A 26,816-nucleotide genomic window follows, 5' to 3' on the forward strand; every position below is an offset into this window, starting at 1 on the left:
ACTTAGTTGAATTAACCCTAAGTGGAACTAATCCGCGCCAAAGCAAATCTGAGATGGCAGTCCACGAATACCTCAGATTTGCGAATTTAGCGTAGTCGTAACAACGCCGTCCTTGACGGGAACTAACAAAGTTTATACTATTTCAAACAATCGCTGATAGGAAGTTTTTTCGCCAAGTGAATGATGAAATACTCACAATGATTTCACTGTCTTAAGATTTATTGCTGTCTCTAATAGCATATGTAGCAAAGCTATACATTATTTTTCTCTCGTCTCAATACCTACTTACTACCAAAAGTGGATGTGTTAATAACACAATCAATGATTAACAATTAAAAAAAACCCTCACTGAATTCAACCATACACAGCAGAACATACAAAATCAAATCTCTCTTTAAAATATGTCCCGACCCGTCCGCTCTAATGCTGCGACCACTGGATCGACTTGATGTCGATACCTTCCTGGACCATCTCCCACAGCGGGGACATCTCTCGGAGTCGAGTCACGTGCTTGATGCACTTTTCAGCTATGTAGTCGATTTCCTCGATGGTGGTAAACCGTCCGATGCCAAAGCGAATCGAGCTGTGAGCCAGATCTTCGTCGGCACCAATCGCACGCAGCACATACGACGGTTCCAGCGAAGCCGAAGTGCAAGCCGACCCACTCGAGAGGGCAACGTCTTTCAGCGCCATCAACAGCGATTCACCCTCAACGTATGCAAACGACAGATTGATACATCCGGGATAAGAATGAACTGGATCGCCATTGCGGATGACTTTCGGTAGCGATGCGAAGATTTGGTCCATCAGGCGTTTCGAGAGGAACTCCATCCATTTGTGATCGTACTCCATTTCACAGGCTTCCCCCAATCCAACGACCAGTGGAGTCGGAACGGTTCCACTTCGAATGCCACGCTCCTGGCCACCTCCGCTCTGAATGGCTTCCACACGAACTCGAGGACGAATGCGAGTTGAATGCAAGAGGCTCCCAAACATACAAACTTTGCTCACGACGTTCTTATGCATAATCTAGTGTGACGTAACGTTGGATCATGCGTAAGAACACCGTGAGAACGAAGGAGTCGACTACATTCTTTCTGCCGCACCTATAGTACCGCACACGGTTCCCGCGCTGACTGTTCCTTACTTTCTCACTCTAATCAAAATTTCCTTCGATGAGTGAGAAAACAGCACCCCGTCAACGCGAGTGAGAACGCGAGTTGCCAGATCATTGCACACAAAACCAACTTGAATTAATTCAAATCAAAAATACTAGCGAACCTGGCGGTGAGCGGCGGAAAGTGGTCTAAAATTCTATTACAGAGAACCACCTTATTTTAATTAATTTCTTCGGAGAAAGTCGTCTGTAACTTCGTTTGTGATAGTACTGTTGTAGTACTTTTATACGACAAACTAAAAAAAATTTGGAAATTATGTTTTTAGTGTTACTTGGGAAGCAACAAAAGTACTTGCATTATATGTGATTATATGGTCAGAAAATCTGCTTGATGGTACTTGATTATTGTTCTGAAAACGCTAGTAAAATTATATGAACTTCAATGTAGCTCTGCAAACTCCAGAAAAGATCTACAAAAATCATAAAAGCTCATCAAACGTCAAGAAATTTCCGTGAACTTTAAGAACGCTCTGCGAACCGCAAGATGCTGGGTTCAATCCCAGTCAGCGGCGTTGGGATATTTTGAGGCATAACATATCTGATCACGATGGGAAGTAAAGCCGTTGGTCCCCGGTTCATGAGTTGTCGATAGGTAGGGTCCAGGTGTGGGAGCTGCCTCCCTGGCGTCGGTAGCATTGATGTTCAGCACGGAAAACAAGATCGACGAAAAACAAATCGAGGGAAAAAAAACCGCAAAATGAAATCCAGGAAAAATAAATAACCAGGAATTTGAATTTGACTGTATCTTCTACGAGCTTTCTCGTGTTCCATTCAAGAGAAAACAAGTATGATAGTGAGAATTTATTGCGATAATTCTGTCTCTTTAACCAAATATATTATATTAACAATATGATCCACTCTTTCGCTTAGCTGGCGAACCGAATTTCTAGCGATGAAAGCACCTCTGTGGCAAAAAAGGCTACCAATGTATTTGTTTATCGTCACGAGGGGTAAACCAAATGAAAATTTGTTTAATATTTCAAATGAATGTATTTCAGGATTTTATTTTATTTGATGACAACAGTGACATGTCAGACTAATTTGAAATTAATATACACAATGTAATTAATGAAAATAATTTGACTCTTACTTTTGTAATAAGTGCTGTATTCGCACCCCTCGTTTGTAATTGAATGATTGTTGCTGACCTTTTTCAACGCTAGATGGTGCGTGAAGCAATATTTTGGGGGTCGCCATTGCAGCATTTAGAAAAGGCATGAATGGATCATTTGCTTTAACGCTTCCCTTATGAATGTAAATAAAAGAGCAAAAATTAGAGTTTATCACCTAAAACAATATGCTGAGCCTGTGCGCCTCTGGATTCGATGCTATTTTCTAAAACTCAGAATCCAACATCTTTGCCCAAGGCGTAATTCTATTATCTAGAAAATACAAATAATTATATTTGCTAAATATAATGTCACCTTAACAAAAAGCAAGTGCATATTTCAAGAGACAGAAATCATTCAAAGAAACTTCTTCAAAAACTAAAATGTCGCCTTTCTTATCAGAACGATACCACCGTGCCCGATGGCAGTGGATAGCCCTTGAATAACATTGCCAATGCCAAACCATTTCAGGGTGATCCACGGTCGGCTAACAATGAATAATCACCAAAGCAAATCACCTCGGATGAAAATCTCTTTCTCGCTCTTCTTCTCTGCAAACATCACACTTCGCCGTGCAACGATACATCACACCAACTTCTGGCCTAATCCAGCGACAATGCGAAAAATTAATTTCCCTTGGTCTTTGCACTTCGGTCCTAAGCAGTAGCTCACATCAATCGCCGGCCGGCCGGCTTTTTCTGCTAATACTCATTCGCCCGAAGAAGGGAGTGAAAATCCACCCGAACATTAGGCCTCTAATCCTTCGGAATGCTCTTTCGCACGCACTAAAGTACTAAATTTATCACGACTTTTGCAATCACAAGGACATTTGTTATTCTTTCAGATTTCTGACCGTGCTCCGTTTGGTATGCATGATATCGGTCAGCATCTTCGACGTGAGTTACAATCCCCGGTTTAAGTGCTTAGAAATATTTTCGGAAGGACCACACACAGGCCTTCAGGATGAATGTTTGGATTTGACATCGTCGGTCAATGACCTGCCAAGTGAAAGAGATAAATGGCAACGTTTTTCCAGTCATTAGGCCACCGAAAAATGGAAGGAGCTTATCGGCTGAATATGAAAATGTTGAACACTGGGGATGGGTATTTCGAAAATGGATGTAGCTCTTCCTCGTTTATATTTATTTGGTTGACAAACAGAGAACTTTATCGCCGCTATTAGTTCTTAAGTGCAAAGTATGCATAACATGCTGTCGGTTATCATGATCAAGTTGAAATGCTTCCATTTCCCACGGTTTAGTTTTAACACTTGACCTCATCAAAATGAATGAAACTTAATGGGCCATCACATAACAGGTTAATGGTATAGAGAAACTAGTGGTTATATTTAAAAGCATATGATACACATGAAAGTAGATTTCACCAAATGAGCAACTACAAAATAGCACCCAGTGTTAACTTATTCTCCTTAAGTTTCATTTTCCGTGTATACACAGAAAGTGACAAACGATGTTGACTCATAATTTACCTGTACATTAAACTTTTGTTTGTTTATGATTCGCGCTTTAATGGTCATCATCGTCGTCGCCGGTGCCGTCTATCCACGCGTTGACTGGCTAGACACATTTTGAAGTGCAATAGTATAGATACCGCGCGGTCCTTGCTTGCTTCGTTGATTTGAATTGTGAATTCATCTTTAAATTTCGAATGTCTATATTTAGTAAGTTGACTTCTACGCGATCCACGATGGATCCATTAAAGACATTGCGCAGCATAATTATAACCCATGGTTTTTATCGGATCAAGCTCTTCCTCATTTTCGTTCCAACTTTGGCCTCGAGTCAACATCGTTGACACCCCAAACACTGACTTTTAATTGGTTGTCGTTCGCCTTAATAATCCTAACCTACGGTTACTTTATTAGAAAGAAGAAGAAAACCGGACTGGGTGGATAGTATGTGTTTGACAGTAGGAGAAAGTTATGTCGTTCTATGCCGGGCGACCGGCATAAGCGCGTGCCAAAGGTGTTTTCAGGATATTTTTAGAACATAAATTTTTACTTGTTTTTGTCGGTGCTGTTAACGACTACAAGAATAGACTTGTGATACAAGGGAAGAATGAAGCATAACAGTGAAAAATAATGGGGTATAATTATTTGATGCAGCCACCGAAAATAATCATTCAGTGGGTGATCAAATATTCGTTAAATAATTTCGCTAAAGCAGAAAACCGTGTAACGCTAAAATAGACTTTCGAATCATTCCACTAACTTATCGTTTCGGTTTCGTCATAGCTAACTTTATTTGTATATTCCTTTATCAAATTCCTTTTTTCTAATATTCCTCACAATACGTAAAGAATGAATAAAGAAACGTATTTTCATGGTAAAATACAGGGCTCACAAAAATCGGGTCCAATGGTTCAGCATGAAGAAATGTTTATACACTTCAATTTCCGCAGAAACCTGAGCAACAACATTTATATAATTTTTGATACAAATTTTGTTCAGGAAATTCAAAGCGCTCAAAACATAAAATTTATCAACAGCAGTAAACTTCGCGTTGGACTATATTGACGTTTTAAAACCACTTTGATGTGCCCAAGTAACCATAGGCACGTTAGTTCGCCTTTTTGGCTATATACAGCTGAACAACGGCTATACCAGTGTTTGCAAGTTCTGATGAGGCCCGTATATAGCCCAAAAGGCGAAATAACGTGCCTTTGGTTACTTGAGTACGCTATCTTGACGTTCTAGAATTTCAGTAATTGTTGCTGGTAAGTTTAACGATTGTAAGCTATTTCTGCAGTTTTTGCTGTTACAGCTATTTTGACGTTTTAAAGACCATTTTTTATGCCATTTAAAATCTTTTTGGCAATTCTTGCCTTAGTGTTTTATAGTTTTATGACCTTTTAGCGACAGTTATGACACTACTGCGCCTGTTTTTGGTCCTAGGACCTAAATTAAATTTGAAATAAATTGAGGAAAGAATGAAAAATTGTTAAATTTAAGATAGAGCCAATTAGAATACCACTAGAGCCAAAAACTGTTACGCTTACCCTAGCTTGTTTTGCAAATGTCGACCCTTACACAATAGTTGGAAAAATGCGCAATGGGACCAAAACTATATTTATAGCTGAATAATTCTAAATAGAGCTGAAATTAAGACGTTACAGCTTTTGTAAACAATTACTTCTCTCAATGATTTCTAGAAAGATTGCGTGTGCGTGCTTTGATTTCCTAGAAATTATCGAGTTATTGTTTACAAAAGCTGTTACGCCATAAATCCAGATACATCTAAAATTCACTATTCAGAATAGTAAAGAAAAATAATTTGAGAAAAATCAGCTGTTATTTTTTATATACACTGGAAGAAGTTAGCATCTGATTGCTGTTGAATTTTATAACAAAATAAATTAATAAAACGATGCAACAGTGATTACATTGATTCAATTGCATTATTTATACTTTTGTTATGTTTATTAGAGTGAACATAACCACGTGAATACTGTTATTTGATTAAAAAATCCATATGTCAAAAATTTGTCAAAAAAATAAACATAGCAATTTTGAAATATCTGGTTTTCACGTTTCCGCAACTTTCCAAGTGACAAGTGATGACAAATATTGCCATAAAAAACCCGAAAATTTCTATACAATAAAACCAGCCTACTAGGGCTCTAATGTGTTTGAAATTATTATTCCTGCAATTTCAGAAAGTTCCAGTTTCATTAACTAACTTTATTAGACGACTTATAATGCCGGAACAAATCATAAGTTTTTCTTTTGTCACTCGATCCTCGCACCAGTTGAAAGGGAGAGGGGGGGGGAAGGATAAAAAATAAACAAAAAAAAACATTTAAAATTCGTTTTACATTATATCTAAACCGTATATTTAAAACGATAACATTTTTTCTCAGCCTTCTCTTAAGCCTTATACTTCTTTGAAGCCGTGATTTTTGACACTAATTAATGCCACAAATGTTGACTTTTTTATGTGTAACACTCGAGTTATCAACAAGACATTTCGCGCACAAGTTTTTGTATCCTTTCAAAGAATAACATTGGTAATAATGTAGATAAATAGGATCAAAGCAATTGATTTTTGGGTATTAATAAATTCCGGATAAACCATCAAGCGGAATACCACAAACGTAACAGTTCTTATGAAAAAAAACGATCTGTTTTCGATACTTCTTCCCTATCCAAATATAACTCAGTTTTCTCAACAATTGTTTGTGCTTCAAAAAATCTAACTAGACGTATGGATTCATGAAGGTCTATTCAACAACATATTCAAAGGAAGGAGCCAAAATCCATCTCGGATGTGCTTCCATCCAACCAAATTTTAACAAAAATAGGTAATTTTATCAATTTAAACCTTACTTTTTGTGTGCTTAAAAAAAATATCACATAATCAGCAAGGTCACATTCTATAAAATCTAAGCATTACTTTCAAAGGACAGTATCAAAATCCAACTTAGCAGAAAAGGAAAACCAAAAAAAAAACCTTTTCGAATTACAAACCCGGTTTAACCTTCACGTATGGATTCAGCAAGGTCCATTCTAAAAATTACAAGCCTATTTTTCAAAGATATGAGCCAAAGTGCAATTTGACAGAACCGAAAAACCAAATTTCTATGAAAATACGGATGGATTCAGCAATTCGGTAAAAGCCACTCCTATTTTTCAAAGGAAGGAGCCGAAATTCAACTTGGCTGAACAAGAAACCCAAATTTCTTTAAAAATACGTTCTTTTGAGAATTCAAACCCAGTTTTAAAAAAAAATGTGCATGCTTCAAAAAATTTACCATCACGTATGGATTCAACAAAGTCCATTCTATAAAATTCAAGTCTATTTTCAAAGATCGGAGCCGAAATTCAACTTGGCAGAACAGAAAATCAAAGTTTTTATGAAAATACGTACTTTTGTGAATTTAAACTCGGTATTCTCAAAAATTGAAGAAATTCAACCCTCACGTATGGATTTAGCAACTAATATTAAAATACAAGGCTATTTTTCAAAGAAAGAAGCCAAAATTCAGTTCGGAAAAACAGAAAAATTAATTTTCTATGAAAATATCTTCTTTTGTAAATATTAACCAGGTTCGTCCATCCGGAATTCAGTAAGTTCCATTCTTTAAAGTCCAAGCACAAATTTCAAAAGATTGAACCGAAATCCAACCTGGCTTCAAAAAAATCTACCATCACGTATGAACTCACAAAGGTCAAGAAACCCAAATTTCTATAAAAATACGTACTTTTTGTGGATGTAAACCCAGTTTTCTCAACAATTATGCTTACTTAAAAAAATCTACCATCAGGTATAAACACACGAAAGTCCATTCTTTAAAATCTCAGCCTAATTTTCAAAGGATGTGAATCTTACAAGAACGAAGAAGGGATCTAAGGGAGCGGAATCTACGTTAAAAGTAAGGTAAATCACTTCAGGAAAGCTCAGACTAACATTCAATATAATTCAATCACTCAACAGAAAAGGAACTCCCTATAGAAAGTTTTGAACCACTTCAGAAAAGGTTGGACACCATTTGGAAAATTTAAGCTAAAAAAATTGTCGGTTCCCTTCGGAAAACTTTCTACACTTTCACTAAGCAAGATTGTGTCCTTGCCAAATGCCAAAGCAGTTAACAAAAATCTGGAGCTTACTTAGCAAAATGTCAAACCCGCTCTGACAAGTTTGGTTTCAGTTCGGAAAAAGTTGAATCAATGCAGGAAACCTTGGATTCATTTAGGAAAAGGATTAATCAGCTAATGTTGCCTCACTTCAGAAAAAGCGAAACTAATTATTTAAAGCTTGGATTCGGTATATGTTGAATCACTTCAGAAAAGCTTTGACAACATAAAAAAGGATTGAATAACATAACAAAAAAGTTTAGACTCAGTTAGAAAAATACTGATGACTTATTCAATAGTTTAAACTCACTTCAAAAAAGTTCAGACTCAGTTTTGAATCTGCTTTGAAAAGTGTCACCTCAGTTAGGAATTTCCTGAATCGTTTCTGATTTGGTCTCACTTCTAAAAATGTTAAACCAATTTTGAAAAGATCGGATTTTGCTGGGAAATTGTTGAAACACTGTAGAAAATAAGTGAACCATTAAGCATCATTGCAGAAGGTTTGTAAGTTATGAAATTTAGATCGAATGCAAAAATCTGGTGACTACGGTGAGCTGGGCACATCGTAATAATGTCGGATAACGATCCACTGAAAATGGTTCTTGGTAGTGATCCGACTGGAACAAGACGAAGATGTGCAACAACTGAAACCGGCTGATCCGATTTCAAGGACCTGTCATGCCATGGCCAAGTACCAATTTATGTGAAAATTCTTTAAAAGAACAAGGTGATACAACAACAACAGCAACAACAACAATAACAACATAATAAAATCTAGCAAAGCGAGTATCCATACCCAAATGAATTTGCGAAAAATAAATATACACTGAAAGTTTTATTTTATTTCCCCCTTGGTGATATTCCAAAATTTGGGGGGGGGGGGGGGTGACGAGACAAAAGAAAAACTTGATATTTGTTCCGGCCTAAAATTTGTATTTTCAAAATGGATATTTTTGGAGGCATGTTTATTTATGATACTAATTTTCTGTTGAAATTTTATTCATGCATCATGAAAATATAGACAATAAACTACAAAAACACGTTCAATCAAATGTTGAAATCGATCATAGCATTTAATCAATTTTGGCTACCCCTTTATATTACAACACTGCACAGTGGTCCAGTATGGGAATTTAGCAGGAAAGTAGCCCTATAACTTTTGCTTTAATATTTAGACGCTTGATGTCTTCGGTGAAGTTTTTGTGATTATAAAGTACCTTCTTTTGGTGGTTGTAAACATTAGGATAAAGAAATAAACTGACTTAGCACAAACCGTTTGAAGTTTACTAAGGGAAAACCAAGATTTCATTATTCATATCTATCTAACAAATCACCATATCGCTCGGCTTTAAAAAATGAAAACTGTGTTTGTAGGAAATGTTCAACTACAAATTTGTTCAAGACCACTTTTAAATCAAATGTAAGTCTTGTTCGACTATTTTAGTCATAATTCAAATGATTTATTTATTTATTTATGACTAAACATCAACAGACGTCATTGGCTCCAATGATGTAGCCTAAACTATTTTTGACGAAGGACTACGTCTATAATTTCTATACGGGGGGTCACATTAAAAATCAAAATTCAGACATGATACGAAAAATCCCAAACACGGACGTAACGACAGAGTGCAAATCGAACACACGACACATTGCGCAAGCTCACATGCTCGGTTAACCACTAACCATTTCACAAATCAAAGTAAGAGATGAGAAAAGCAGTGGCTTGCCAAATCGTTTTCTTCATCATTTATATTCGAGCAACGGACGGATAAACGTCGGACACGACGTATGAGTGGAACAGTACATATCGCACCTAAAGAGCCTGAATTTATAAAGAGACGACATCTTATCCATTTGACAGGTCTTCTGCTCGATTGGAATAACTTTTCCAATGATTTTGACAGATAATCGATTGTTCCAATTTTGACAAGTCGTCCCTTCATAAATCCAGGCTCTTTAATCGCACCAATACGAAGACGACGACGAATGCACCCAATGAGGTACAGAGAGAGGTGAAGCAGATCGTGAAATATGGTTGTTTAGTAAACCAAAAAATCAACATAAACGCAAGTAGTGACGTCACTTGTATCGTACAGGGGTTTTACTCACACAACTTAACCGATTGCTTCACCTCTGTAATCCAGCTCATTGGAATGCACCCACATCGACCGGAGAGAAGGTTTCACGCCGTCATTCGGTTGGCATCGACTTGCACTGGTGTGAAAGAATCAGGTTGTTCTTTTACAACAATCCAATTCAATGCTGGCCGGAGCACGTCTTGGTCTGGGGTGAATGCTGCAATATACTTGCAATCAGAAACGCGCCAGTCCATAGTAAAAACGTTGCATCTCTTCTGATCGGCCACAGATGTTTCATGAGATCCACCGCTGTGGGCCATCATCGTTAAGTGCGTTGCGCGTTACAGCGTCACCATCATCGGCGTCGTGGCGCAATGTCATCTATGTACCAGGTCCTGGCGAGTAGATTTGCCTTTTCAGGGCCACCAATTCAAATACAGAAGGAGTTAGGATAATAGATTTTCGAGTAATAAAACTGAGAGCAAACACGTTTGTTCCGACCACTCACGGATTTTGCGCTACATATTCCAAACCATCGGCCTATACTTACTGATATATGTAAATAGTAATATCATTAGTCACAATGTTATGTCACAAACAAACTTTTAAAATTACAAGTATCAACATTAACTACATCCCACTGCGTCCTAGCAAGAAGTACGGTCGACTGGTTTCGCGCTCCGTTGTTTTGGAAGTTTTTTCGGTATTCGCTTGATATAAATTATCAGTTTTTTTCTCACTAAGTGACTCCTGGCATAATTCCCGGTAAATTGATCGAAAAGTGAGTTTTTTTAGTAGAAAGTGTCATTTTCGGAAAGATTAATCCATGCTATTGGAAATTCGCAAACAAATTTGGGCATCATCGTTGCGTGGTTACGCATACCCGCTCACGTATCATCATCATCGATTGTGAGCACCCGTTTCTACATCTACATCGTTCATCAATCATCGTGCGCCTGTGTGCGCTGAGTACCGAGCCTCGATCAAGTGCACCACAACGAAGGTCATCCACGCAGCGCGTCTCTTCCAGCCAACTGTGTAAACGCCTACACATATATCGCTCGCTGGTAGTAGTATAGGATTATCAGATAAGTTTTTGTTTTTTTTTTGTTTCTTTTCCTCCCCCATTAGTTAAATTTTTATTTTGTATTTCTGTGTTTGTAGTGTTTTCTGTGTATTGTGTCTGTGCGTTCAGTGGGAGAGCGTTTTGCGCTCCCACTAGTTGAACAAAATGGATGTTTTGTCAGAAGACGACATGGATGACCATTCATCTCAGAAGAATGATGATGTCATCCCTGGTTCGTCGTCTCAGTCAGTCGATGGGCAGGCTGAGAAAAGCACCAGATTGCGGGCCTACCCGAATGACTCGACTGGCCCATGGGTTGTCTATTTTCAGCCCAAAAACAAACCCTTGAATGTTGTTCAGATATCTGATGATCTGACAAAGCGATTCTCTGCCGTGACCGAAATAACGAAGGTTAGCCACAACAAACTTCGTGTGACCGTCGCTAACCTGAAACAGGCCAATGAAATTGCTGTTTCCCAGTTTTTCACACTGGAATATAGGGTGTACATTCCAGCCTCTGATGTGGAGATCGAAGGTGTGGTCACTGAGGCGAGTCTGAACCCCGAGATACTGGAGAAGCAAGCGGTTGGCCGATTCAAGAACCCCTTGCTTCCTCCGGTAAAGATACTGGCCGTTCATAGAATGAAGTCAGTATCGCTCAGCGAGGGTAAAAAGAGTTTTACCCCCACAGACTCGTTTCGGGTGACCTTTTCTGGATCTGCCCTTCCTCAATACATCGAGCTGGGAAAACTTCGTCTTCCTGTGCGGTTGTTTGTACCTCGGGTCATGAACTGCCAGAATTGTAAGCGGTTGGGACATACGGCCTCCCACTGCGGCAACAAGGCACGCTGCTCCACATGCGGGGAGAAGCATGAGGATGGCGCCTGCGCAGCTACTGCACCAAAATGCGTGTACTGCAACGGAACTCCTCCTCATGCTCTCTCGTCATGCCCGGCGTACAAACAGCTCGGGGACAAAATGAAACGCTCCCTTAAGGAACGTTCCAGGCGGTCTTTTGCAGAAATGCTTAAGACAGCCACGCCATCGACCAATGACAAAAATCCCTTGTCTCTTTTGTCAGATGACGAGACTGACTCTGACTTGGCTGAGGAGGGAACTTCTTTCAGTTTTCCGGAAGGTTCTGCACGGAAACGAAAGCGCATCCGTTCGCGGATTGTTGCAAATAAAGAACCCCAAATCAGCTTGCCCAAATCAAGGAGTGGTGGAAAAAAGGAGACTTCTACTCCTCCTGGATTCCGCAGAACTGACTATACCCAGGATTTTCCACCTCTTCCGGGGACATCCAAAACCCCTGATGCCCCAATTTTAAGAACAGAAACCCCTTCTTCATATGGGTTGTTCTCATTTGATGACATTGTGGACGGTATTCTCAAATACCTCAACATTTCTGATCCTCTGAAAAGCATTGTCCTCACATTGCTTCCCACTGTGAAATCCTTCTTGAAGCAATTGACTTCAAAATGGCCCCTTCTTGCAGCTATCATCTCCTTCGATGGATAATTTTCCAAACGAGGTCGGGGATTTGATCACTGTTCTACAGTGGAATTGTCAAAGTCTTATTCCGAAATTAGATTCGTTCAAGTATTTAGTCCATAACAATAATTGCGATGCATTTGCCCTCTGTGAAACATGGCTCTCTTCAGAAATTGATCTCCCTTTTCATGATTTTAACATTATTCGATTGGATCGTGAGGATTCACGTGGAGGAGGGGTACTTTTGGGGATCAAAAAGTGCAATTCCTTCTATAGAGTGAATCTTCCCGAATTCCCCGGTATTGAAGTTGTCGCATGTCAGGCTACCATTAAAGGTAAGAGCCTTTGTATTGCTTCTGTATATATTGCTCCTAGAGTCTCTGTTAATCGCAAACAACTTTTCGACATATGTGCGGTATTTCCCGCTCCATGGTTGATCATGGGAGATTTTAACTCCCACGGTACAGGCTGGGGGGAGCTGTACGATGATAACCGTTCAACTTTGATTTATGATCTCTGCGACAACTTCAACATGACAATACTTAACAATGGACACGTTTGGCTGGTCCATCCTCGAATGGTAGCAGATTAGACCTCACCTTTTGCTCCAATTCACTATCGTTGGATTGCACTTGGCATGTAATCCAGGATCCGCATGGTAGTGATCATCTGCCGATCAAAATTTCGATTGCCAGTGGGTTCGACTCGTCAGAATCCGTTAACGTCGCGTATGATCTAACCCGTAACATCGATTGGACTAAGTTCCAATCCGCGATAGACGATTCAGTATCGTCAGTGGAAGAGCTTCCGCCGTTGGAGGAATATAATTTCCTCTCTAATCTCATCGTCGACAGCGCACTTCAAGCTCAAACACGACCGGTGCCGCGATCGTCAATCCGTAAGAAAACACCATCGCTCTGGTGGGATCAACAATGCACGGAGGTTTACCGTAAAAAGTCCGACGCGTTTAAACGTTTTCGGAAACGCGGAACACGCGAGCATTTCGACGCATACACATCTCTTGAATGCGAACTCAAGAGCCTCATCAAGGCCAAAAAACGGGGTTACTGGCGGCAGTTTGTAGACGGATTGTCGCGCGAAACGTCTATGAATACGCTTTGGAGTACGGCGCGAAGAATGCGTAACCGGTCTACTAACAACGAAAGCGAGGAATGCTCGGATCAATGGATTCTTAAATTCGCGCGAAAAGTGTGTCCGGATTCCGTGCCGTCGCAGTTGATTCCTCGCGAAACCGCGAATTCGGTAGACGAAATCAGTCAGCCTTTTTCAATGGTGGAACTTTCACTCGCTCTCCTTTCGTGTGGCAATTCTGCCCCGGGATCTGATAGAATCAAGTTCAACTTGCTGAAAAACCTCCCAGACGTCGCTAAGAGGCGCATGTTGAACTTGTACAATCAGTTCTTGGAGTTCAATATTGTTCCCGACGATTGAAGACGAGTAAGGGTGATAGGCATTAAAAAGCCTGATAAACCCGCGTCGGATCACAATTCGTATCGGCCCATCGCGATGCTGTCGTGTATTCGGAAATTGATGGAGAAAATGATCCTTTTTCGCCTCGACAAATGGGTTGAGACGAACCACCTTCTTTCAGATACTCAATTTGGTTTCCGTAGGGGTAAGGGAACGAACGACTGTCTCGCGTTGCTTTCCTTGGAAATTCAGTTGGCTTTTGCTAAGAAAGAGCAAATGGCTTCTGTGTTCTTGGATATCAAGGGGGCTTTTGATTCAGTATCCGTTGAAGTTCTTTCAGAGAAACTCCACGCTTGTGGATTGTCTCCATTAATTAATAATTTTTTGTACAATTTGCTGTCAGAAAAACATATAAGCTTTTCTCATGGAAACTCTACAGCTTTTCGATTTAGCTACATGGGTCTCCCCCAAGGCTCATGTTTAAGCCCCCTTTTGTACAATTTCTACGTTAGAGAAATTGACAATTGTCTTAGTGACAATTGCACGTTGAGACAACTTGCAGATGATGGCGTAGTGTCTATCACAGGGCCAAAAGAGGTTGACCTGCAAGGACCCTTACAGGATACCTTGGATAATTTGTCTACTTGGGCTATTCAGCTAGGTATCGAATTCTCCACGGAGAAAACTGAGTTGGTCATTTTTTCTAGGAAGCATAGCCCAGCACAACCGAAGCTTCAACTTTTGGGTAAACCGATCACTCATTCCATGTCCTTCAAATATCACGGGGTCTGGTTCGATTCCAAATGCACCTGGAGATCCCACATTGAGTATCTGAGACGAAAATGCCAACTAAGGATCAATTTCCTTCGATCAATTACCGGAACGTGGTGGGAGCCCATCCACAAGATCTTCTGACGTTGTACCGGACAACGATTTTATCGGTTTTAGAGTACGGTAGTTTTTGCTTCCAGTCGGCAGCTAAAACGCACATCATCAAGCTGGAACGGATCCAGTATCGTTGTCTTCGTATCGCGTTAGGATGCATGCACTCGACTCATACTATGAGTCTCGAAGTGCTGGCGGGCATGTTGCCACTATCCGTCCGTTTTTCAGAGTTATCTCTGAGGCTCCTCACCCGTTGCGAAGTAATGAACCCACTGGTGATCGAAAATTTTGAGAAGCTTCTGGAGCTAAATCCTCAAACATGTTTTATGACTTTGTACTACCTATATTTAACACAGGATGTCAGCCCTTCAAGAAATATTCCTAATCGTGTAGTCTTCTCCGATTTCGGCAATTCAGTGAATTTTGATTTATCTATGACGCAGGAAATCCGCGGAATTCCAGAGCATCATCGTCCTATGATTGCTCCGTCATTATACGCTGCAAAGTTTGGCCATGTTGATTCTGCAAGAACGTTTTTCACAGATGGGTCTCTAATAGAGGAGTTCGCTGGTTTTGGTGTATTTAATGAATTTCATAGCGCCTCTCGAAAACTTGAAGCTCCTTGTTCTGTGTATGTGGCTGAACTGGCAGCAATTCACTACACTTTGGAAACTATTGCTTCACTTCTTCCACACCACTACTTTATTTTTACGGATAGTCTCAGTTCTGTCGAGGCTATCCGTTCCATTAGGCCGGTAAAGCACTTCTCGTATTTTCTCTTGAAAATACGAGAACTGCTTAGTGCTTTATCCGTGCGCTCTTTCATCATCACCTTCGCGTGGGTCCCTTCGCATTGCTCAATTTTGGGCAATGAGAAGGCGGATTCACTTGCGAAGGTGGGCGCTATGGAAGGCGACATTTATGATCGACAAATCGCCTATAGTGAATTTTTCTCTATTTATCGTCAGCAGTCGCTCGTTAGCTGGCAACATCAATGGAGTGAGGGGAGCTTGGGACGATGGCTACATTCAATTATCCCTAAGGTGTCGAAGTTTGCATGGTTCAAAGGGTTGGACTTGAGTCGAGACTTCATACGCGTGATGTCTCGTCTCATGTCCAATCACTATTGTCTAAACGCTCACTTGTTCCGTGTGGGGTTGGGAGACAGCAATCTCTGTGAATGTGGACAAGGTTACCAGGACGCTGATCACATCCTTTGGTCTTGTGCGGAGTATCGTGGAGTCAGATCACATTTTTATGATTCCCTTCGGGCTCGAGGTAGACAACCTAATGTTCCAGTTCGGGATATTTTGGCTAGACGCGATATGGAGTTTATGAAACTCATATATGTTTACTTTAAGGATATTAACCTTAGATTGTAAGTTTGATTAACCTTGTGTTTAGTTTGTATTTTGTACGTGTGGGGGATTTTTTTTTTTCTCTCAATGTTTGTTTTCAAGATGAATAGAAATAATTTCATGCTTTAGGATTAATTAAATAGTTGTATCATAAACCACATTTCAAACCTCCTTCTTCCCTTTTCCCATCCAAAAAATTGTAAATCTCCACTAACCTCGAGACAACCGCGAGTACTCGGTCCAGTTCCTTTAACTTTAAATTTAAGACAGTAATAATGTATAACGCAAAGGATAACTCGGCTCTGTAAAGTTTATTCGATTGAGCCTGTACAAATAAAGTAATTATATAAAAAAAATTAAAAAAAAAGGTTTTTTTTTTATTTAGATTCACATAGGTGTACCCACATTTTGTTTTTGTTATAGTAACTACAGTAAACAGGTTTATTACCGGCTGGTATCCAAATTGTCAAAAATGGCCTATTTTCATACTTGTATATGGCATACTTGCGATTCGGTTTTACATAAATATCTGTTTGCAACCAGCTAAGTTAGATGGAATAATTTTTGTAGTGCTCCCAACGTTAAAAATATACCTCTTCTTATGTCCCAGGCCAATTTTGTCTTCTGAGCACAAACACAACTTACTACTTGTTTTGTGATTTTTTTTTATCTTTACTAATACTTAGACAAAAATATAAGTCTGCAACTGCTTCCTGTACGCAGCTTCAAATGCGTAGAAAAAGAAAATGACAGAACTACAAAATAAATAAATATTAAATAGCATTGATTTTCCAACAGAAAAGCTCAAAACTACCAGTCACTAATCTGGTCATATCTCAAAAAAGATTTGTCGAAATCATTTTCCCTTGAAAACACATCAAGTAGAAGAGTTTTCCAAAGTATGGTGAAAATTTAAGCCCAAAATATTAAGAAATAAAAAATCCCACCCATGGTGAAAATAGACCATTTTTTTACAATTTTTATACCTGCCGGTAATCAGTTTGTTTACTGTAGTTACTATAACAAAAACAAAAGGTGGGTACACCTTTAAAAATCTACATTAAAAAACTTTCAATTGACGTTCTAAGATCACGATTAGCTTATTTGGTTGTGGAGTAATCTCGTCTGAAAGTTGAGATTTTCAAAAATTTCGAAAATCGGGAATTGTTGCCCAGAAGGATCGAGGCACTTTAGAGCAAAATCAAAAAGGCGTTTGTTCAGAATGCCAAAATAAGCGTTTTGGCCAAGTTTGGCTCAAATCGGTGACATCGACCACAACTTTTTTTTTTAAATTCTGTACCCACTTGAGCTGGAATGACTCATATGTGATAAGCAATAGGCTTGAAATACGAAGAGGAAGAAGAAGCAGAAAAAGGCTTAAATGACTGATATGAATCCGCGATCTCTGCTATTTGCAGTCAATTTATATGTTTCTGAAAATGTCTAGTATGAGAATTTAATTCCTTTGTCTTTTGTCTTTTGTCTCTCTTTATTGGTTTTTGTGTGACACCTGGGATTTTTTTAAATTGCCGAATAGGTTTCTATGATTTCTATGAAATTTCGCCCGTAGGGTGAGTTCATGGATTAATTAACAAAAGGAAATTTCAAAAAAATCAGGGTTGCCAATTTTTCCGGAAAACCTTACTTAAAGTTTCCCGATTTTCTTGGACACCACCAACTTCAAAAAAATCATAACTTTTGAACCAAGCATTACACAGTCAAAGTCAATTAACAAAAGTTACTTGTAGTTTCGTCAGCTATTGATCAAAAACTACAGTCGGAAACAAATCTCTAATGAAAGTTTTCACCATTTAAGAAAATCCAAAAGAAAAGCTGTGGAAATTATTGTCTGTATGCCCGAAAAACTGATGACTGGTCGCACATAAAAAAAAAACAAATTGTTCTTTCTCCTCGCACACCGTTCGTACGCGTAGCAGCTTAAATACCTACCTAACCATCTATATTAAAATCAAATCAAATTAAATTATATTAAAATCAAGGGATCGGCCGAGTTGAAACGATCTGGTCGACATTATGAAACAGATCGTTCAGGTGATCATCGCCACTATCAATACCTAATAACGCCGTTAAAAAACGTTTTTAGGTATAGATAGATATGTGTTGAAGATATTATACCTGATTTGAATAAAGAGAGTTGCTAAAGCTCGTTGAAGTATCAGTCAGTAAATATTGGTTATAGTAATTCATCATCAAATTCATCAAATAGTGTGTTAGAAATCGGACGCAAGTGTATTCACCTTGCTTATTCTGCCAAGAAGCCAATTTACGTAAGTTCTTAATTACTCAAAAATATCAACTAATCACTTCCAAGACCCAACACTAAAACAAATTTTATACTTCCACAGGACTACTCATGGATAAGTTAGCGTCGTACTACAACGTTCAAGCATATTGCTGTAACCCATTCGCAATAGATTGGCACAACCCACAAATCTGGAGAATTTATTCAACCACAACACAATGAACTATTGGTGTTGTATAAGGTGTGTCGAGAAGCTTTTATTCGATTTATATGAGTTGTAACAGAGTTTTATACGATAACATTTTTGATTATTCAGCGTTTAGTTTATTAGACATCACTGATTCCCCTTAATAGCCCTTAATTATACAGTGATGCTGTATACGCTTGATTCTCATGTGAAGTAACGTTTAATTAGATATTATTAAACGATTATTCAACTGTGGAAAATTAACCCGAAAATAAGACAGACCCGGGGGGGGGGGTTTGGTGGGGTAATTCTTCAGTAGTGATTGTTTTCATTATTTCTGACGTGGCACGTACCACACAGATATTATAAAATGAACTACATACATATACATGTCGTTGCATGTGATTCGAACCATGGACCTTCCGATCACCAGTCGCTTGCCTTGTCATCTGAGCTATCCTAGAATTCATCATAAGGGCAGCTCAATCATGAATATAAGCTTGCTTGAAAGTGAATACCTATCAGCACTCCCGATCGCAACTTTAGCTCCTTCAAGGCCCTGTTGTGGGAATGTTTAATTCATTCATCCTTGTTTTACGTGAGACCAATGCACAGTGGTCCAGAATGCAGATTTAGCTGGAATGATATGTTTTGAGCCTGAAATTGAAACTTTAGACTAAAAGTCTCTTCTACAAAGTTGTTCCTTATAGTTAGGCCCTCATTTTTATGACATTGAATTCTAGGGTGGTTCCTATTATCATTAAAATCAAAAATCTAACTTTTTTGTTTGAATAAATTAAGGTATACATTCTTCCGCAAAGTTATAGCTGAGCTAATTTCAAGCAACTGTGGTGAAAATAACTTTTTTGTATCTCTTAAATTGGCCAATTTAGAGCTATTTTCTTAAATTGAGTTAGGGTGGCTCTCAAAAAAACAGTTTTTTTGCTCTATTTTTCTTATTTCGAATTTCTAAGCAAAGGTGTCTTCAGATAACTTTTAGATCGCAAGAAGGCGCAAATTTTTGCTGCACAAAGCTTGTCAATATCTTTCGCCGATCAAGAGTTATTGATTTTTTTATACTAAAATTATGCACTTTTCAAATGTTAATATCTCTGGTTGGGGCAAACAAAAAAAAAGTTTTTTTGCAGCATTTGAAAGGGCGTATGTTATTCTCAATAATATGAAAAAATTGGAGGTATGTTATTTTTTAAACTCGTATAAAATCAATTTGAATTTATTCATATTTTTTACTATATTTGACTATATCTTTTTTATTAGAAGAGATACAGGCAACAAATTCAGCTATAAAACATTCGTCTTAAAGAGTTTTAAAAGTCTCTAGAAGATGACTTTCATGATAAATTTCAAATAAAAAAGTTATTGGCAAAAGATGGATTTCATAGGACCACTCTAATGACAAATTTATATAAAATGTGCTAGTACATTTGTTTCAATATTTGGACATTTAGTGTCTTCGAAGAAGTTTTTGTTCTTAAAAATTCCCTTCTTTTGGTGTTTGCAGACGTCAGGGTGGTCCTCAAATTAAGGAATTTTTAAAACTAACTTTTTTGTTTTACAAAATATAAACATGTGTTGTTTGAAAAAGTTGTAGTTAAGTTACTTGCAAGCAACTTTGTCGAAGAAAATTTTTTTCTATCTCTTAACGTTCTCATTTTAGAGTAATTTTTCAGAGTTGACTTAGGGTGTTCCTGGAAAAAATAGTTTTTTAGCAATAACTTTTTTATTTGAAAATTCTCATGAAAGTTATCTTGGAGAGCATTTTAAAACTCTTTAAGACGAATGTTTTATAGCTGAATTTGTTGCCTGTATCTCTTCTAATAAAAAAGATATAGTCAAATATAGTAAAAAATATGAATAAATTCAAATTGATTTTATACGAGTTTAAAAAATAACATACCTCCAATTTTTTCATATTATTGAGCATAACATACGCCCTTTCAAATGCTGCAAAAAAACTTTTTTTTTGTTTGCCCCAACCAGAGATATTAACATTTGAAAAGTGCATAATTTTAGTATAAAAAAATCAATAACTCTTGATCGGCGAAAGATATTGGCAAGCTTTGTGTAGCAAAAATTTGCGTCTTCTTAAGATCTAAAAGTTATCTGAAGACACCTTTGCTGAAAAATTCGAAATAAGAAAAACAGAGCAAAAAAACTGTTTTTTTAAGAGTCACCCTAACTCAATTCAAGAAAATAGCTCTAAATCGGCCAATTTAAGAGATACAAAAAAGTTATTTTCACCACAGTTGCTTGAAATTAGCTCAGCTATAACTTTGCGGAAGAATGTATACCTTAATTTATTCAAACAAAAAAGTTAGATTTTTTATTTTAATGATAATAGGAACCACCCTAGAATTCAATGTCATAAAAATGAGGGCCTAACTATAAGGAACATCTTTGTAGAAGAGACTTTTAGTCTAAAGTTTCAATTTCAGGCTCAAAACATATCATTCCAGCTAAATCTGCATTCTGTACCACTGTGCAATGTTACCTATCACCTCTCCAATTCCAAGGAAAAGATGCTCGGTAATCTTTCAAACTAGATCAATGCATTTATTGTCATGAGTCATGTGATCGTTGATTGGTTGGTTGGTTGGTATTTAAATTAATTAGGCGTAGAACACAAATAAAAAGGGTTGAGCTTGGGATTGAACTCACGACCTTCTGCATGGAAAGCGGAAACGGTAACCACTACTCTACTAATTTCGTCTTGTTGTTAGACTGAACCAGTGTTGTGGAATAATGAATCTAATACGTCGTTTATAAAGCATTTACAAGGCATGCGATTAAAACATGGACGCATATTGGTATAAGAGCTATTATGCTGACTTTATCCACCTTTATTTAGCAATATTGTAAAGCAATGCAATTAAATCTAATACTGGAGCTAGAAAACATTGATTAGACGTCTAATAAAGTATGTTATTAAATCAATTGAAAACAGTCGAATTAAAGCGCCAATGTATGTGCAAATTACACTTAAGTAGTTTGTTATTAGATCAAACTTCTGGCGTTGAATTGAGAAGACAGTCAACGTTTATACAGCTTTTAATACGAAAATTAATCAGATCAGACCAAACAGTGGAATAAATGTGCATCTACCGATCTCAATAAGCTTTTTTCAGGACATAATTCGACAACTCGTTTTATTCAGCATTGTACACTGTAATACAGCAATTATTCAATATATATATATATGTTTATTTGTGACCCTGAATTGTTTGTTGGGAAAGGAGTGAGAAAATCTTTGCGGTGTGAATATGTGAACAATATGTTTGAGTTACATTCGAAAGCCATGCAATGGGTAAAGGATAAAATGATACTGTGTACATTTTGTCGGCAAAAGCTGTCACACAGCAGTCATGATTCCTTGGACAATAAGGTAAGCTTTCCTCTTCCTTTTACCAAAAAAAAACGTAGACGTACAAGCGAACAATATTCGCCGAAGTTCTCGTGTCAAGAAAACGGTTGATTATATAATGAAAAATAAGATAAGTAGTAGTTAGTTCAACCTCTCTAAAAGAAATATGAAAAAATGAATGAAAATAGGGGTTTATTTCTTCTGCAATACATACATCACCACAAAGATTATTTGACTTTAACAAAACTGTTCATAGCCGCTTGTTGCTTCATCCAGGTCATATTATATATTCGTTGACAACGGCGCCATTATCTTATTTCCATGTCTGGTAACAATCACCAACAGAGAACTACGATTTTTTTTTTCCTTTGGTTTGTTTTTTCCGTCGATCTTGTTTTCCGTGCTGAGCACCAATGCTACCGACGTGCCAGGAAGGCAGCTCCCACACCTGGACCCTACCTATCGACCCATCAACTCATGAACCGGGGACCAACGGCTTTACTTCTCATCCGAAGGAAGGCGTGATCAGAGATGTTATGCCTCAGAACATCCCGGCGGCGCCGACTGGGATTGAACCCAGGCCTGCTGGGGTGAGAGGTAATCACGCTTACCACTACACCACCGGCGCCGAGTGAGAACTACGAATGACACGGATGATTTTCAGTTTTAGTAAGTCAAGGTTCTTGATTGTAATACATACAATATATATGTGTAGGTAGGTATTTAAGCTGCTACGCGTTCGGACGGTGTGCGAGGAAAAAGAACTATTTGTTTTTTTTTTAAATGCCCTAGACCGGTCATAAGTTTTTTGGGCATATCTCAAAAACGGTATGACATACCATCTTGAAATTTTCATCGAAAAAATCTTATAATTTTGCAAACACGAAAACTTTTTTTTGACAAAAATCCATGATACACACGATAATTTCCCCCGCCTTTTTTATAATTTTTTTAATGGTGAAAACCTTCATGCAAAATTTGATTCAAATTGTATTTTTTTATGAATAGTTGACAAAATTTCAAGTAATTTTTGATAATTTACTTTGACTGTCCGATGCTTGGTTCAAAAGTTATGATTTTTTGAAGTTGGTCTTATTTCTTCTTCTTCGCATTTCAAGCTTATTGCATATCGCATATTAGCTTATTGCGTGCTCTCAACTTAGTGTTCTAGATGCACTTTCACAGTTATTAATTGAGAGCTTTCGATGCCTGTACCATTTCTGCATTAGTATAATTGTGTGGCAAGTACAATCATACTCTTATGTGCCCAGGGAAGTCGAGAAATTTTCCAACCCGAAAAATTCCTAGACCGGACCGGGAATCGAACCCAGCCACCTCCAGCATGGCCTTGCTTTGTAGCTGCGCCTTTACTGACTGAGCTAAGGGAGGCCCAAGTTGGTGGTGTCTGAGAAAATCGGAAAACTTTAACTAAGGTTTTCCGGAAATATTGGCAACCCTGATGTTTTTGAAATTTACTTTTGTTAAAATATCTATGAACTCTACATATGCGTTAAGTTTTATAGAAATGGCTACCTCCTTCTCGATTAGGCTCATCGTCACCCACTGGTCACCATAACCGGTCGAACTCCAGACGAATCTAGAATCACACTACCGTTCATACTGGCGAAAACACTCTGATGAGACAACAAAACCCCACCGCCAAGCTACTCCCCTGATCCTATCCTTTGATAATGTATCCCTCAGACCTCAGGTAAGCTGCGAGTATTCGGCCCAACTCCTACTAGATATATAAATAAGTGTATTTTGTCAAAAACAATGAACAATGAATTATCGGCTCCGTAAAGCTAACGCGATTCAGCCTTCCAAATAAACGAACTAGATCAAAAAAGGCTAAAATGAGAATTGTCATGCTTGATTTAGCCATCATGAACAAAACAACGCAATTAGACTGTCAATTCATGCAATTCAAATTTTCACATAAAGATATGATGGACGCCCGAAAAAATTCCGGATGTGTATGTAGCTCAATATAATTAAAAATTATTGATATATATATATATTTTCTTGATTTGTTTTCCGTCGATCTTGTTTTCCGTGCTGAGTACCAATACTACCAACGCCAGGGAGGCAGCTCCCACACCTGGACCCTATATATCGACCCATCAACTCATGAGCCGGGGACCAACGGATTTACTTCCCTACACCGGTGGTGTAGTGGTAAGCGTGATTGCATCTCACCCCAAAAAGCTTGGGTTTAATTCCAGTCAGCCCCGCCAGGATTTTCTGAGGCATAAAATCTCTGATCACGCTTTCCTTCGGAAGGGAAGTAAAGCCGTTGGTCCCCGGTTCATGAGTTGATGGGTCGATAGGTAGGGTCCAGGTGTGGGAGCTACCTCCCTGGCGTCGGTAGCATTGGTACTCGGTATGGAAATAAGTAATTCAACGATGCAGAAGAATTCCAGAATGAAATCAATATATTCCACACCTGGTGTAGTAAAAGTCTACTTCAACTGAACGTAAAAAAATGTACTGCAATAGCATTTAGCAGAAAAATTGAAACACCGCATATTGAAATATCATTAGGCAACCAAATAGTAGAAAAAAGCAAAATTGTAAGAGATCTAGGTGTAACCCTAGACTCCGAACTAACTTTTATAGAACATTATAATACTATCATTAGTAAAGCAAACAGAATGCTAGGCTTCATCAAAAGGTTCAGTCATAATTTCGAAGACCCATACACTATTAAGCTATTATATACCACATATGTAAGGCCAATTCTGGAATACTGCCACCTAGTATGGAATCCATACATTTCCATACACGAAGAACGCATAGAATCTGTCCAAAAACAATTCCTTTTATATGCTTTACGTAAATTGAATTGGACTGCATTTCCATTACCATCTTATGAAGCGCGCTGCATGCTCATTAATATACAAACACTTAAGGAGCGCCGCCAATTTGCAATGCTTTTCTTCATCAACGACATTATTTCAGTGCGCATAGATTCGGCAGAAATTCTCGCACAATTAAACTTTTACACACCTGTCGATATCTTAAAACACGGAATTTATTTTCGGAAAAATCGTACAGAACAAACTATGCAAAAAATAGCCCAAACAATCGAATGATGCGCCTATATAATTTGCATTGCGGAACTATTGACATCACTATGTCCAAGCAGCAAATAAAAACTAAGCTAAAACAGAAAAGAATTAATGCATAGTATGTAAGTAAACATTGTAATAATCATTGTATGTAGTCTACACTGGCTTGACGAAATGGAAAGTAATAAACAATTAGTTAATTTATCTTTATTAGGGAGGCTTTCCGCCTTGGGCTGGTTCGCCTTAGTAATAAACAATGTTTTGATGTGGCCGCTGGGTCCTGGTTACTCAATGTGAGCACCACAATATATCTTTATTTTAAGATCAAAATCGCTGTACTGGGTAGAATGTTCAAAACCAGGGCCAGCAAATCGGAACAATTTTTTATCATGTACTTTTTGACTTCCATAATAAGGCCCTAGATTTGGAATCGATTGAGCTGTGTGAATCAAAACCGACACACCAATACAGACGTATATGCCATCAATGAGCTTGCGATTTGGGATGATTAACAAAATGCTAAATTCAGCCAGCTACAAATCCATATTTTCTTTTCATTCTAAATAATCTTTCACAAATGCATGCTTACTTTAAAATTATTTTGCAAATCCATATCTTAAAAAAAACTTTATTCAAATTTGGCAATTGTTTGCAGACTTTAACACAACTCGTAAGAGCAGTGATTAGCCTGGGGTTGTAAATTTTGCGTTGAATTGTGAACACCAGTCAGATTTGCATTCATTGAGCATGATTGTATGCTCTTTCTGGAAGATGGTGGAAAGTTGCCGGACACTGATATCATCGCTTCTTCCTGGTAATAAAAAATCAGACCATATCAAAGACGAATAACTTGTGGCACAAATTGTCTTCTGTCCTTGGTTTGGGAAAAATTTATACTGAGGAAGAACTTCTTATCGTGTGAGATTTCCGGTGATATGAAAAGTTGTAGCTTTCAGTCGATTGATATTACTTTCAGCATTGAGCCATCCATAGTGAAAGTATGCTCATAATTATAGTTGTAGCCCACTGTCTTGCCAAAACAGTACACAAAATCGAGATACAAAACCAAGAAACAAGGGACTCTACGAAAACACTGGAAATGTGCCATCAATTGTTGAACATTCTATTTGACTACCCTTTATTCCTTCGAGGCGCCTTCATGCCAGGTCGTAAAAACATTCATATCATACACATCCCACAGCGCACTAACATACTTCTACAGAGACAGGATTCCAATCGATCACTATCGTATCGTCATCGTTGAGAATGTTTCTCCCTCAGAATAATAGAACACAGACAAATGGTTTTATTGATACATTTTCCTACTTTTGCAGAAAAAGGGCTGGCATTCTGGCACATAAGCGACACATTTTCTTCCAGTGACTGATCTGCTTTAAGGTTTCAGACATTCAATACGGATGGGATGCCTTCTCGCCTTCGGGATCTGCTGTCACTATAAAGTTGTTCAGTAGAACTTTATGTGACGTTTTCTCTATTTATTTTTAATCGAATTTTATCGCCATAGTCTCGGGTGCTGTTTACTCATGGGGTTTCATCGCTTCATTCCCACAACCATAATAGCTGGCAGCTAAGATTATCGAATCAATTTTCCACGCTCAACGACGCGTGACCTCGTTCTAATGATGATGATGATGATGATGGCAGCTTCCACACCGGACTTCGCCACCACCGAAAATCGATCGATGGATTTGTGATTGG

General features: G+C 38.2%; 2 protein-coding genes across 2 annotated transcripts in view; both read right to left on the reverse strand.

Annotated features, from left to right (window-relative positions):
* LOC135712333 (cardioacceleratory peptide receptor-like) overlaps positions 1 to 26,816 on the reverse strand; it is a 325,970-nt gene that overhangs the window by 265,836 nt on the left and 33,318 nt on the right. The window lies entirely within an intron of this gene.
* On the reverse strand, positions 352 to 1,315 carry LOC135712315 (cysteine desulfurase-like). Its single transcript, XM_065235278.1, has one exon. The coding sequence runs from the start codon at positions 1,024 to 1,026 to the stop codon at positions 421 to 423; it is 606 nt and encodes a 201-aa protein (XP_065091350.1). The 5' UTR covers positions 1,027 to 1,315; the 3' UTR covers positions 352 to 420.

Source organism: Ochlerotatus camptorhynchus, unplaced genomic scaffold (assembly GCF_037179485.1).
Source record: "Ochlerotatus camptorhynchus isolate MF236.1 unplaced genomic scaffold, CSIRO-AGI_Acam_v1.1 ptg000471l, whole genome shotgun sequence".
NCBI lineage: Eukaryota > Metazoa > Arthropoda > Insecta > Diptera > Culicidae > Ochlerotatus > Ochlerotatus camptorhynchus.

What these genes read in the sequence shown, in the direction of transcription:
- LOC135712315 (XM_065235278.1), bottom strand. Translation starts at nt 1,026, where the DNA reads ATGCATAAGAACGTCGTGAGCAAAGTTTGTATGTTTGGGAGCCTCTTG.